Below are 14,775 nucleotides of genomic sequence, written 5' to 3'. Positions count from 1 at the left end.
TATTGCCTCAGATAAGAATTCTCTGGTAACTTACTTTCAAAGTTCTGCTTCTATTCCTCTCAATATTATTGTTTTATACAAAGAGCTTACTGATTATCTGTAGCCAAGTTTGTTTTGAACTAGTATGTTTTTATGATGGAATTTGCTTTCTTAACAATTGTTTTCTGAAAATATTAGAGTTCTGAATGAAAAAAATGGTAAATTTGGTCAGCTCTGTTTTTTCTTTTTTTTTTTTTTTTTTGACTAGAGCCTTCAATCTACTCCTAAGTAATCTTTCAATCATATTTTGATTAAATAAAACCTGTCCCTACTTGTCTTACATCTACAGGTGACATGTTATCAAGCATCCTTTTTCTGTCTGTGCGTGGGTGTTGCATATTTCCTTTGCTACCTTGTTAAAATTGTTGGAATATTCATGAGAGGGAATGATGTCCAGATGGAGGTTCTACCTGCAGATGTTAATCTGGACGGACACAGATCAGCTCTCATTTGTTTCAGTTCGAAGAATATGGCATTTGTTCTGTGCTTTGCTCTGTCTTCTACCTTTCTTTGTTATTGTCTTTCCTCTCACACTGTACGCTTTTTCAGGCACAACAAGTGGAAATGGAGACTTTGGTGACTGGAGTGCCTTCAACCAAGCTTCTCCTTGTCCCAGTGCTTCATCTGGAGAATTCTTCAGCAGCACTGCACAGCAGCCAGCTATAGAGCTCTTCAGTAGCTCACAGCCAGCTTCTGCCCAGCCTCCAGCTGCTTCAAATTCTACTGATCTCTTTGACTTGATGGGCCCATCCCAGGCAACCATGACCTCTTCACAAAGTATGAATTTCTCTATGATGAGCTCTAGTGCTGTGGGCATCAGTTTACCCATGTCAAGGTCACAGGTATGCTGCTGCTGTTACACAGTTTGCTAATGACTTTCCTGATTAATCTCTTGCGTTCTCTCTAATCACAACATTGAAATTGGATCCATCCCACTCTTTCTGGAGTCCATATAAGATGTTCTGATCAGTTTTCATAAGAGTGTTTTGTCCAAAAATGGTTTAGTAACCACCTAAAAAGAAAAGGTGTCAGATATTCTTGGAAAGTCATCTTTTATTAGCTAGTCTTCTCTGACATGGTCTTCATGGCTGTCTGAAGTGTTGCTGATTTGTTGGGGAAAAAGTGGTTGATGCTTTAAACCTTACAGCCATTAGTCACAGAATGTTATAGGTTTCTAACTTCAGGCAACTTTGCAGGCAGGTGGCTATGAGGACTGGTCTGTTGCCCAAAACCCAGAGGAGCTTGCTTCAATGAAGAGTAACTGGCTTTGGAAGCCAAAACACATTGACTTGGTGTTGGGCTTGGTGTTAGAAGGTGTGTGTGTGGGGAGTTTCTGAAGTTAAAACCTGTACTGCAGATGATCCCTTAGCTTGCATCCTGATACAGGAGCTTGGTGCTAGCTTAAGAAATGCTGTTTTAACCATTCTAATGGTGTATCAGCTAATGTCAGCACTGTTTTGAAGGAGTTGAAGTTCATGGCTAAAGATCATTTCTTTGGCTTTTTATCTTCTATGAAAAGATAAATTCTCATTGTTGTAGTCCTGAAGCCCACAGGTTTTGAGCATGTGGTATCCCAATAAACTTTCTTTTTCTCTTTTAGCCTCTGCAAAGTGTGAACACTATGATGCCAAAGCCTAACTCTCTTTATAACCCAAGCACAGAGATGGTCCAGAAAAATGCAAACAAAACTTTACCCTCAACTTGGTCAGATCCCAGTGTAAATATCAGTTTGGACAATTTAGTACCTGGGATGCAGCCTTCCAAACCTCAGCAGCCATCACTTAATACCATGATGCAGCAACAAAGTAAGTGATTGTTGATACATTCTTTTGCTTGCACATGGAGCTCTCTAGGGATTTAGTAGGTTACTCTAAAGATGGAATGTTTTGCTAATTACTGTTTTCCTACATTTAGTTAAAATTCTTAAACTACTATGTTAATGTTTCTTAAAATACTGTGGTGCTTCTGTCAAAAAGTGGTCTTTTGTAAATAGCTGGATACCTAGCTTGTCAATCTCTATGTAACTCTAGAGGGCTTTACTGTAGAACTTAACACCACTCCCGTGTCTTGATTTCAGGTTTCGTAATCCCTTGAACTCTTAATATGCATAGTAGTATGTGTTGCTATAAAATATGTTTAAAGGTTTTTGTAATGGCAGAAAACGTGGAAGTGAGCAAAATAGCCACATCCTTGACCTGCAAGTCTTTGAAAGATGCTTATGTATTTTAAGTAATTACATAAATAATTGCTGTGAACAACCAGAACCTGTTGATTAAAGTTTTTTTACATCCTTTGTTTTTATAGATATGCAACAACCTATGAATGTCATGACTCAAAATTTTGCAGCCGTGAACCTCAATCCTCAACCTAACATGATGCCTGTTCGACCCCAGACAAGCCCATTGATGGGAGGGTCCATTCCTGTGGGGATGGGAATGCCCAGTGTGATGACAGGTACAATGGGGATGACCTCTGTAGGACCTACACCTATGATGAACCAAGGAATGATGGGAATAAATGTGAACATGGGAGTGCCAGCCACAGGAATGGGTTTGACAGGCACAATAGGAATGGGGGTACCCAACATCACTATGACCTCTGCTATGACTCCGGGGACTGCACAACCCAAGCAAGATGCCTTTGCAAACTTTGCCAATTTTAGCAAATAAAGATTGTAATAAATAACAGGCAGACTGAATGAAGGATTTTTAGCTGCACAAATATAGCTGGGAAGGGATGGAAAAAACACTGATCAATACTCTTTTTCTTTTTTTTTTCCTTTATCAGTTACTTTAAAAGTATCTACGCAAAGAACCAAAAGCTATTTTCTAAATGTTGAAATAACTAGTATTCAAATTCTGGAGAAATGAAAGGTTCTTCTGAGAAATGTGTTAAATGATTTTGCAAAATAATTTGTATTGAGACCATCAAAAGCCTTTCCTAGGTAGAAGAACCAATTTTAATGTTGAAACTTGATGGAAGACTGGAATGGGGGTTGGGTAAAAATGTTTGAATCTAATTTTATACTTTTCTTTTTTCTTGAGGAGTTTGACTTTCTTTTTCCCCCTCTCCCTGATTGCTTTGTCATAATTGGATTATTCCTTTTACTACCACTCTGAATCGACAATTGAAGTCAGTCAAATACTATGATCAGTTTTTTATAAGAATATATATTTTTGTCCAAAAAGGCTTACATATGTGATTATGGCTAATTCAAAGGGACCTGGAATGTACATACACTTTTTGCTAATGTTCCAGCTACACTGCTATATTACCCAAATTTTTATTGTAAAAATCCTCTTTCAGTAATTTGGTGATCCATACGTTTCTGGGGCTCTACATGCCTCTACTGTTATAACTGATACCCAGTACAGGTCTGGGAGAAGCTTTATCCAAGACTGCTGTAAGGTTTCCTTTCTGGAAACTCCAGAAAATGCATTTTCATTTCTTTATACAGTGGCACTGAGCATCCTTTGTAACACCAATATCCCTATGGAGTCACTGATTTACAGTGTCAGCAGCAGTCAAATGGCAAAAATATTCATTTTTTTGCATCCTTACAAAAAATAACATGAATTACATTGTGTTAAGTTACATAAATCTATAACTCTACTTAATCCAGCAACATTGAATCTTAGCTTTTATACAACATTTGATGATCCTTTTGTGTAAATACGGCATTAGCAGCTGTGGAATCCAATAGAGGAGTAAAATATATATATATATTATTAAAGGAAACCTGTAGCAGTCACAGATTTTACTGATTTAATGAAAACAAAAGATTGAATTAAGGCTTGGGGGGGGGGTTGGTTTTTCCTTCTGTAATTTTGTGTTTAAGTTCACATGAATCATGATTCTAGAATCTGGAATACAAAGACATTGTTCTATTCACAAGCTGGGAATATTACTAAGGATAAGCACTATATTGTAGGTATGAAATTTATTGCCTCCCTTTTCTTATGTTGGATTTCTTTTTTATTATTAAATTGATAAAACTTTGTTTCCATTGTATTCATAATGTTCTGTTATATATAACATTAAAATGTTCATTAAAATCAATGTTGGGCTGCCTTTCCTTTCATTCCATTTGACGTTTATGAGAGCATTTGGGGAAAAAAAATAATTATAATTTGGGCAAAGTAATTTTTATAAATAATTTAAAATTGTTTAATGACTTCTTATCTGAAGCCTTTCCTATCTGGCTCTACTGTTAGGAATTAAAAATGAAGCAGGCAAGATATCCTGACCCGCTCCAGCCTTGCTAATGCTCCATCTACAACATTTCTAATTAGGCAGAAATTCATGTACTTCAGCTAAGTGGTAATGAAAAGTGATTCATTTGCTGAATAAGAGATGAGAGTGAGTGTAATTAGCTGACTGCGGTTTTTAATCTTTCAACAATTCAATGTGTTTAATTTAGTTTCAAAGAATAGGAGCTTTCAAGTGTTGTTACATCAAAGTAATCAAGGCAGGCTTTAACAGCCGAGTATGAGAGATCGCTCCGGTTCCCATTCTGAAACCTTTAAACTTTGGAATAATCACCTACAAAACCTCTAGTTCTAAATATGGAAAGATTTAACCTGGTTCCAAATATGCAAAATCATTAGAGGTGGCCAGTTGTGGAGGGCGGGTGGTTGGCAAGGAAAATTGAACTGTTAGAGCAGACCTGTAGTCTGTCATAAGCTTAGTGATGCTAAAGGGGCACAGATCCTTCTATTCGTAACTGTCCTTTTAAGCTAAGTTTAGCTGGCTAAATAGTTGGCTTTCAGTTTAAAGATATTCTTGTTTAGGTTGTTCAGATCTCTTCAGAGGAACTTCCATGACTTAGCTTCCAACCAAGAGACTAATTACAATGAAATATAGGTGTCAGGGTTTAGACTAACTCCAGTAAGAAAACATTTGGTCATTTTTCTGTGGTGGTTGACTAAGATGTAAGGGACACAGTGCCTATGGTTATGGACCAGTTGCTGTAGTACTGAACAGATTCATTGCCGTATTCATACATTGTTCTCATGAACCAATATCTTTAATTATGAAAAAGGTTATATGGCTTCTTAGAGCTTAGAAGTTTCTTATCCAACAAGCCTGTCTACAGGGGGGAAGAGAAGGATGTCCTTTAAATCAAAACAAACAAACAAAAAAAAAAATGGAGAGATTCCTGTGGAGCATGGGCCAAGTGCATTCCTGCTAAACTTCAGTCTGCAAAAAAGGGAATCCAGTTGCATGACAGTTTTATTTTTGCGTGTTTAGAGGAAAAGAATGTGATTCGTGTAGAAGGCACAGATCATAGGCAAAGGTAGTGCTTAGCTATAGGATAATCTTTAGGATAAAGTCTGGTTTTAAAGTGGATTGCAACTACTTACTTAAAACAACATTGGTTTTAATGGTCCACCATTTAAGGTGGACATCATAAAATGTGTAATCAGTAATCTTTCAGATATGAGCAAAATAATAAATACAGTAGAAATGACTTTCCAGGATGAAAATGAGAACAGGCTGCAATGTGAGTAGTGGCAAATTGTGCTGCCTAATAAAAACTGAATCTACAGCCTCAGTCATGCTGCTACATTAGTTAGTACAGTTAGAAGTCCTTCCCTCATTTTTGAATTTAAGTCCAGCTAAACTGCAAACTGACCAGAAGCCCAGGTGTGGCTGGCTAGTGTGCTGCGTAGTTCTATCATGGGCATGCATCTGGCTTCCTCCCATCACCCTATAGCAAAAATCTGGCTTTCTTGTGCTTTACCTGGCCTGTTCACAAGTTGTTTTCTGCATTTCTTAAAACTAGTATCTGTGTGTTCATATTATCATGGTAGTGTCAAAGTGCTCAAGGTTTAAAAACACAGGCTACCAGCACATTTCTGAAAGTTTTGTGACAAATGCCAGCATAGCTGCACGGTCTTTACACACCATACTGTAAAGCAGCAGCTGTCATGGGAGTTTTAGGTCTACAGGGAGTTATTTATCAGATGGAATTAACTCTTCTTGTCTGGTTTTAAGAGGCAAACTTTGCCACCTCTGCATTCAGGAGCTTTTAAACTTATTAAGAGTTCAGATAAAATTACGGAAATGCTTTGTAAAGGATGTCTGTACTTATGAAGAGGAGGAGGAAAAGGCTCTGAATTTATCTTTGCGTGTTTATGGAATCCTTTAAAAAAAATCTTAATGCTGTGTACAATAGAGTAATAAATTTCAGCACAGGTGCAGGTTCAGTGATAACTTGAGCATTCACTATGTTCTACAAAAGAAATTATATTCAGAACAGTTAAACAAGGGTATTTATAGCAGCATCTGTTTCAGCTCTATCTGTCAGCTAAGAACAGTCTGACACAGCTTAAGGGAGGTGGGGGAGGGATTTATCAATGAAGTGTTTACATAATGCAGGCAGGCGTTGTATGCTCAAGGTGATATCAACTATAACAGGATAACAAATATCTAAAGACACTTTTATTCTCTGAGGCCTTTGCTCCAGGAGTCACTCTACAAAATTGCCTCCACATTCATCTGTGTATGACTGTAAATACTTTTATAGCATATGACACTGTATAGTACCTTCACTTTGTTCTAATTCAAGGTTTTAATGGAAATGTGACTTCTTTTTGGTTTTCTTCAAAGCAATTGCTGAATACAATTCAGAATTATTTTAGGCAAACCCATACAGTCTTAGTGCGTGTTGAAACACTTTGCTTTGGTTTAAGCAAAATATTTAATTTGATGGCAAAGGAAACTTTTTCAGTTAATGTTCAGAACTGCCAGTTATTGTATAGTTCCAGTAGTTCCAGGTACAGATCTGACTGGCCAAAAAAAAAAGAAAAAAAGAAAAAAGGAATGAGATACTGCCTGTATGTTTCCAATTATTCCACCCAGGTGCTCTTCCTGCCACATCGGGTCAGCAGTTGCCCTCTTCTTCCTATATTAATAATTGGAGGGCAGCTCTGTCTTTGGGAGAAAGCAGCACCATATTGACTACTCCTTAGAAGCCATAGCTATGGGATGAGATGCAGCTTAAATTACCAAAAACCAAACGTATGGATGTGGAGCTGACCTAAAGTTTTGGACAAATGTTTCAGTGGGAGAATAGTTTCCTGGGGGTTGTGGGGGGAGATGGTTATGGTTCTAGCAGCACTCCTAGAACTTGCTTCTTAAAGCTCTAAGGGAAGAAAAATGAAAGGGGAAAAAAAAGGTGCAGAAGCAACTAAGTGAAGCCAGGTAAGACTGAAAAGCATTGCCTGCGGAATTCCTAAATTAACCTGGACAGCTTATTTAGGTGATCAGGTTATCATTTTATTTAGCTGGGGTGCTGTGGAAATTTTCTCTTCAGATACAGCAGCCTTTAAAAAGCAGAACCATTGTTTGTTTTCCTTTCTGATGTTCTTCTGTGGCTGCGGATTAGATAAGGAAGGAGAAGAGGTAAGACAGAATTCTGCAGTAGGTAAAAAAAATGAAACAGGTGCCTTTAACAAAACTTTGGTGTAGCTGAGAGTTCTTTACACCCACAGGAGTAATCTAAGTCTCTGCATGTATGTATGTTCTGCACACACACACAGTACAGAGAAGTGTCAGCTCATCTCTGATTTAAAAAAAGAAAGAAAAAAAAAACAGTCTTTACTCCTTAAAAATTTGCAGGATTTTTTTTTTTTTTTTTTTTTTTTTTTTTTAATCTTGTGCCATAAGGTACTGGTTCAGTAATTAACTGGCTCTTTAATAGAGCTACAATTACTTTGTTTCATGATAAGGAAAAAGAAAAAAAAAAAAAAAAAAAAAAAGCATTCCAAGACAGCGCTACTTTCGACATCTGGGAACCTCCTAACAGCTGGCTATCTAATGAATATGCATCTGCTTAAGAGGCTGTAGTCCATTAATAAACCAATAGATATAAAACAGAAACAATCTTTGTCAGCTTCAAATGAGATTGGATGCAATGTGCTGTGAAGTGTCACTGTCACATTGAATCGAGCTGGGGAGGTTAACAGTTGACTCTCTGGTACCAGTGTCTTTGTGGCTGAGAGGAGCAAGGGCTGCGGCTTTACAGGAAGGGGGATGGGGAAGAAGGCTGAAATCACAGCGCTTCGCAGGTGGTTTCTGCTGCGTTTTTGCTTCCCTATTTCTCCTGGTACCAGTTGTATTTGAGGCACTGGTGACCTTATATTTGCAAGTCCAACTAGTCTCTCTTGTTCAGTTTGACAAAGAAGGTGTGTTTTTTCCTACAGAAATGATTTGAGAAACATGATTTTATCATGTGCATAAATGACTGGGGAGACAGTTACAGGAAGCTGATAAAAATGCACCTATTTGAGAACTGGGGCTTTCTAAGGGGATTAAGAACAGTGAGAGCTGTGTTGTACAACAGGATTGTTGTAGAGTGAAATAAACACTCCTAAAAATCATGACAACGACCCCATTTGGCTGTATAAATATCTCTGACCCCTGAAGAGTTGTATCCATGCTTGTTCTAAGCTATGTAGCATCGTACATTGGCCCAGTCTATAGCAATTTTTGCATCTTACTATATTATCCTGCACCTTTATGTCCTGTGATGGCTGCTGTAAAATGTGGATTTAGCATTACTTTAAGCATCCAGATCCCCTTTATGGAGCTCTCAAATCCAGCAGGGGTTAGTCTAGTACCTGCGTCTTTTCAATGGTAATCACACTATATATTAGCCTCGTGAAGCAGTGGTAATTATTTCTGATGAAATGTGCTAACTAGTTGGAATTCTCTTTAGGGAAAAGTTAGAATTTCATCTTCATTCTCCTCTGTGGCATAGGTATGTATATCTTTTATTTCTGGTACTGTGGACCTGAGGTACCAATCTTGTACTTCGTGTGGCGTCATGCCTTAGAGATGGAGTTAGGCCATGTAAGTTTTAGTTCTCAGTTACTCTCTCTGTAAGTTGAAATTTAGACCTTTCCCTCCCACCCACCCTGCAGCTCTATCCATCTATTGTAAATAGTGGACTTGCATTTAGCAAAAAAAGATCAGCACAGGACAAAGCACTTTTTTTTTGAGTTATGGTTTTTGGTTAAGATAAAAAGAAGAAAAGTTAAAAGGGGAAGATAAGTTCTCTGTAATTACTGCAGGTTTTTTCTAGCAACTTCTCCAGAGGGAAAACTATTGTTCTCCCTCTTTATCATCATTTTGATGTAATTTCAGCTAAAATCTGTTAAAGAGATCAACTTAATTCCTAGAATAATATTCCTCATGCTCTTATTAGTAAGTTTTAGAACAGAAGAAAAATTCAAACTGTGTCCCAGAGTTGCTGCCGTACTGGTGACAAACTCTGCTTTTCAAACCTAAGGCGTTGCACAACAGGCTGGTGCGTACCAGAGGTGTAAACCTCTCTACTACCAGACAAGCATCTTTCTTTCTGGAGTACAATTTGCTATTCTTATTTCAGGTGCGGGTGCTGCTGCAGTGTCACGGCCTCTATTTCTGGCCAAGAGAAGCTGCTTTTCGGCTTGAGGACTAGCAGCTTAGGGAACCAGTGCTGGACCTTTGGTGCGTTCCTCTGTCATCCCAGCTCACAGTCAGCAGGCAGCAAAGACTGCCCCGCAACAGGGCATCTCCTTGCTTACAAAAATGTCCCAGTGGCACGTTCCACTGCCCTGCAGCAGTGGAGGGAAAAATCCCCCCCCCCCCCAAAAAAAAAAAAAAAAAAAAAAAAAAGTTCACAGCAAATGGTGGTAACAGTGGGGTTTGTTTTGCCAAGGTTAGGTTGCAGATTACGAGGTTAATTATTTTGATAGTGAGCTTAGATATATCCCATCAACTAAGCAGAATTTAAGATTGTTCAGGATAGGCTTTTAAGAGAGGTCAGGCACCTACGGCCTGTCTCTTGGTACATGTTGGGTTTTGCTGTCAACCGTTTCCCCCAGAATAAGAAGGAACATGCCCAGCCTCCAAACTTCTGCTGCAAGAAGGTTCTACCCTCCTCTCCCTCATCCCTCATTTTGGGATGCTCACATGGGACACCTGATCCACTGCATGTGTTGAGAGAGTCTGGACAGCTGATGCACAGAAGAGCCTTTGGAGGTTTTTAGAACCTACACTAGACTGACAGCATCCCTAGACAGGCTAGCCTAGCTTTTTCCTATTGGCATCAGGAGAAAGATTTTTTTCCTAAAACTCGTCAAAATCTAATCCTTGCCTTACCCCGACATGGAGAACAGGTGAATCTAGCCAGCAAAGTTCGACTTTCTCATGAGGATTGGAGACTGGCCGTTTTTGAATACCAGCAGGTAGGTCAGTGATTAGCAACCCACCTTCCTTCCCTCAGGAGCTCTGCTTTTCATCCCAGCATTAGCAGGACTAAGATGCTCTGGTTTTATCTTTTTTGAAACAGACAAAAGAGCAGGCTGTAAAGGAGGGCTGTCCTTTTAAATACTTTACTTTTCAAGGTCATTTGTGGAGCTTTTATCAATCAGAAAGCTAAATTCATACAAAAAGCATCTATAATGAACCAAGCATATCTTGAACCTTACTCTCAGCTGAATATGAATTAGGTAGGAAGGTACTTCAGTGGCCATATTCACTGAGTTCAGCATCCCTGTGAATGTTGAAAAAGCAAGCCAAGAAGCCATTGCAATTGTGGTTTGGCATCTATCAATTTTTTGTCTTTTTTCTATAATTGATGTATTAATTATAGTATCTTAATGATCTATTTAAAATAAATAAACCATTTACACCATTTCAAAGGTATTTTGTGATGTTCAGCTGATATTAAAATAGCACCAGCCTTATGTGCTTTTTCAGCAAGTGACCTAATTAGTTAATAAAGTAATTGAATATTAAAAAGGATGTTGCAAGTGATTAAAATTTAAGAGCCTTCAGAACATTATTAAAGCTATAAATCATACATCACTGTTTTAATTTGCATAGCTACAGAATTACTAATGGTCCCACATGCATAAGCTACTTGGCAATTAGTCTTTTAACAAACTGTTGGTGATACTATGAGGTTACCAAAATCTTTGCCTGTTTTTGATTTGCAAACAAAACCCAAGATGAGAGAACAATAAGGGTTAAATTCCTAAAAGCCAGGAAATTAAGTTCTTTCTTTTACATGTCTTTCTGCAGAAGCCTCTGTTCACTCATTGTCCCTAGCCCTTCCTGCCAGAGGACCACATCCTCTAAAATCATATCTAGGTGTAAAAAGGAGAAGAGGAAGTCTCTGTCTCCACTTTGAACTTCCTTGACTAACACTGAAGTGTTTTTCCAGGCTAGCTCAATGTGCAGGAATTTCCCTACCTGCTGGGACAGTTTCCATTTTTGTCTCCTGCAGACAACTGTCACAGTGAGACTTTTCTTCCTCATCACCTGTACTCCAATTCCATTAACAGCTCTGGTGGGACTGAGTGGAAGCAGAGCGCCACCAATGTGAGGTAGTGGGTTTTTTAACTTTGGCACATGGACATCTTTGGGCTGTGAGAAAGACAGTCAAAACCAGCTGTTTGTCACCTTCCACTTCTTAAGCCAGGGCTTGCAGCCTTTTTGGAAGTCTTAAATATCTGCAAAGAAACAAACACACACAAATTGGGAAAAAAAAAAAAAAAAAAAAAGATATATCACTAGTCTGGAGCTACCTGCTCTGCCCGTGTCGCTGGGTAGAGCCTGTTTCCTGGCGCATTGTGCCTCTAAGGGTCAGCCAGCCACAGCCTGTGTTGCACTTCTTGGGCTGGCTGCTGGCAGAAGGTAAGACAAGATGACAGCTTTGAACTTAATTAGAAGCAGACTGCTTTGGCCAAATGATCTCCCTCCGCCCTCCCCGTTAACCAACGCCCAGCATTTCCAGGCGTCAGGAACACAGTCCAGCTCCCGAACTCCAGTGGGATATGGGCACACTGCGCAGCGCAGCCAGCAGATCTGTCTCTATCTTTAGGGCCTACAGACTGACAAGAGAAAAGGTGGTGCTCTGGGCAAAACCAGCCACATACCAGTGAAGGACCGGGTGCATGACAGAGCGCAACCTCAACGTCGCTGAGCTAAACAGCGACAAGCTGAGGCAGCCGGAGCTATGGGCACAACCCAGGCAACCAGCAAGATCAGATCTCAAGAGAGGCTCAGCAGCCTCCTGCACCATAGATCAGTGCTGCACACTGCCTCCTCGCCCAGGGCTAAACCCCTGAGCTCAGTCTGGCCCATGCAGGACCTCAGACCCAGCAGGAAAGACCACAAAGATTGTTTGCTTGTTCCCACTCTATGGGCAAACTGACTCACAGCAAAGGAGGTGCTGGAGCCTCCACCATTTCTCACCTTTCCTTTGTTAGAAACGGCATCTTCTCTCCCCTTGGGGAGCTGGAACCTCAGTGGCCCAGCTCTCTCCAGGAAGGCAGGGACTGGAACCTAGGGAACTCCGGCTCTCCCATTCCTCCTTGCAAAACGCCCTGCTCATTTGCTGCAGTCAAACTGTTCGCATAAGCTGATATGTTCATCTTGTAAGTCACATGTCCTTGTTTTGAAACAAAAAAGATGCTGCAGAACAGTGTTTACATGTAAAACAAAGATGCCGTTTCCATCAAGGCAGCAGAAGCCTTGATGTAGTTTTAGCTATGAAAGTGCTCTGACTGCTACATTACAGAGAGAATTTCTTTTTTTGTGTGCGTGTGCTGCAAAACTTTGCAGGAGCTTTCTCTGAAGCCTTTATTGAGGTCAGAGGCTGCAGCCTATTGCAATCTCTCCATGTCAGCCCACAGCACTCTTTGAAAGCCCTTACACTGGATATTGTGACAAACGCCAGGTCTTTGTTCATTAGTTTACACTTGGTAATAGATGTGAGGCAGGGGGAGAGATGGCTCTCAGCAAGCGATTCACAGTCTGCTGCACTAACATTTACCATGTCTTGAATAGTTGGAGACAGCGCAATCCTCTTTTAAGGGTCTGTGTAATTAAAACAGCAAGCTAAGGAATGGATGGCTTCAGAGCATTTTGACCCAACAAGGAATGACAAGCACATGGTTGCTTTTAAAATAAATTAATTAATACCCACTATCTTACCAGTATAAGCCTGTCATCACATGAAAAGTGTATGCAAAGCCAGCTGCAAAGTAGTTTTGTAAACCATGCTACGAACATGCAAATGTTACTGTGATACAAGCAACACATTGGCCATCAAAGATGAGCTAGAAAAGAGTGAAATACATACCAATTTGCATCATTTGGCTGGTTTTAGGGCAAGTTAAATAGAGAATCCATCTCAGTGCACCTGGATTCTACCACTCAATTTCACTTCTGCATTGCAACATTACACAACAGTGTTTGCCAGCTGCTGGCAAGCGCTCAAAATGTCAACGTGAGAATGTGAACAAGAGCCCGTTCTGCAGTGTCACACCAGATCAGCTGGTGGCAGGTGTGCCCGTAGGTGGAGGCTAGGACAGGCATGTTCTGCACAATTAGAGGTTTTAGCTTTTAAACATCCAGTTAAAAAAAAAAAAACACCGAAAAACATGTGCAACCTGAGAAGCAGATGCAGCTGGTGCACCAGGTAACCCTTTCCCAACCCACTGTCTTCCTGATGAACCCACCAGGTAACTGTTTCACACACCATGTGGGATCCTAGCACTTCATTATGAAAAAAGTCTGTTCCATATAGGACCGTATCTCCCCGCGACAGTCTTCCAAAAGAGGACAAATCAAAGACGATTCCTTGCTCTCAGATTTAAACAATTCCATTTTTAGTGGTGGTTGCAAGAGGGCAAGTTGAGAATGTCCTTACACATATCTATTTCTGTGGCCCCAGCTCACATTCAGGCCTTAGAAACAGCGAACCCCAGCTGAAAACATTCAGGAGCACCTGGGCTCTAAGGGATGTCTGCTTTTTAGATTTGCCCATGCAAATTTGGCAGAAGGTTTTTAGCCACGAAGCTCGAATCCCTGAATGAGGTCCAAGAATAGCCCTGCCCACTAGACAAAACCAGTATTACATATACAAGTATCATTTTTTCAAGTATGCCAAAATACTGATTCAACCCAAAGACAAGTCAAAATGATACTGTAAGAGACTCTTTCCACAGCATCACTTCCAACAGCATCTGCACCAAGAACCTTAAGTTCCAAAAAGGACAGGCACATTCCAACCCTAGACATAATCACAAGGTGTTGCAGCAGCTAGCAGGAGAGGTGCTGCTTTGTCAAAGCATATTCCCTTCACTGTTTTTTGAACTTTTTTATCCAGGGGTTTGAAACTGCCTCCCAGCAAGCACATGGAGATTCTGCCAGGCTTCCCTATTTTCCTTCAGCATCCTATTGTTCTAATTTTGGAGCCTCCAAGCAACTAAAAATAAGTTCTCCTCTAGTCATTTCTTCCATCATTTTCAGAACTTTGTGATGTTACTTAACATTTGCCTGATGTTCCCCAGAAACCAACAAAGAACCTTTCTTCCCATCACAGAAGTGTAAGATCTGTATCTTTCTACAATACTTTCTGGTTCAGCTTTTTCTGCACTTGCAATACAGACTTCAGCTGACTCGAGCCTTCTCAGCCTCAGAGTTGTTTTGTATTCTTTCTGCCTAATGCAGCATAGTATCCTGTTTGCCATCCTTCCTGTTGCTATATGCTACTAGCACGATAGTATCAGTTTTTCCACTCAAACTCCCACATCCTTTTCCTGATCAACATGTTATATGATTGTTCCATTGACCACACTCTGATGGGAAAAACTTACTCCACTGGAGCCTTGCCCCCAAAAGGGTAGCACAGACTCCCCCCTAGGGAAGGGGGCTGGTTTCTTTCTTCAAGGTCTA

General features: G+C 40.1%; 1 protein-coding gene and 1 long non-coding RNA gene across 5 annotated transcripts in view; one reads left to right on the top strand and one right to left on the bottom strand.

Annotated features, from left to right (window-relative positions):
- Nucleotides 1–4,098, top strand: part of CLINT1 (clathrin interactor 1) — a 52,759-nt gene extending 48,661 nt beyond the window's left edge. For all 3 annotated transcript variants that reach the window (XM_062587582.1, XM_062587581.1, XM_062587583.1), the window contains exons 10-12: nucleotides 589–881; nucleotides 1,640–1,844; nucleotides 2,344–4,098. In XM_062587582.1, coding sequence (XP_062443566.1) covers nucleotides 589–881; nucleotides 1,640–1,844; nucleotides 2,344–2,708 — 863 coding nt within the window. In that variant the 3' untranslated portion in view covers nucleotides 2,709–4,098. The remainder of the gene's footprint in view (nucleotides 1–588; nucleotides 882–1,639; nucleotides 1,845–2,343) is intronic.
- Nucleotides 4,099–7,311: 3,213 nt separating this feature from the next.
- Nucleotides 7,312–13,249, bottom strand: LOC134146977 (uncharacterized). 2 transcript variants are annotated; one of them, XR_009959933.1, is made up of 3 exons: nucleotides 13,178–13,249; nucleotides 11,284–11,543; nucleotides 7,312–7,418 (listed from the first exon to the last, which is right to left on the bottom strand). It is a non-coding gene; the product is annotated as an uncharacterized LOC134146977 (long non-coding RNA). The 2 variants fall into 2 exon arrangements; XR_009959934.1 differs by lacking the exon at nucleotides 13,178–13,249 and adding an exon at nucleotides 12,289–12,426.
- Between the last annotated feature and the right edge of the window lie 1,526 nt (nucleotides 13,250–14,775).

Source organism: Rhea pennata, chromosome 14, assembly GCF_028389875.1.
Source record: "Rhea pennata isolate bPtePen1 chromosome 14, bPtePen1.pri, whole genome shotgun sequence".
In the NCBI taxonomy this organism is placed as follows: domain Eukaryota; kingdom Metazoa; phylum Chordata; class Aves; order Rheiformes; family Rheidae; genus Rhea; species Rhea pennata.
This window is presented reverse-complemented; position numbering and strand designations above follow the sequence as displayed.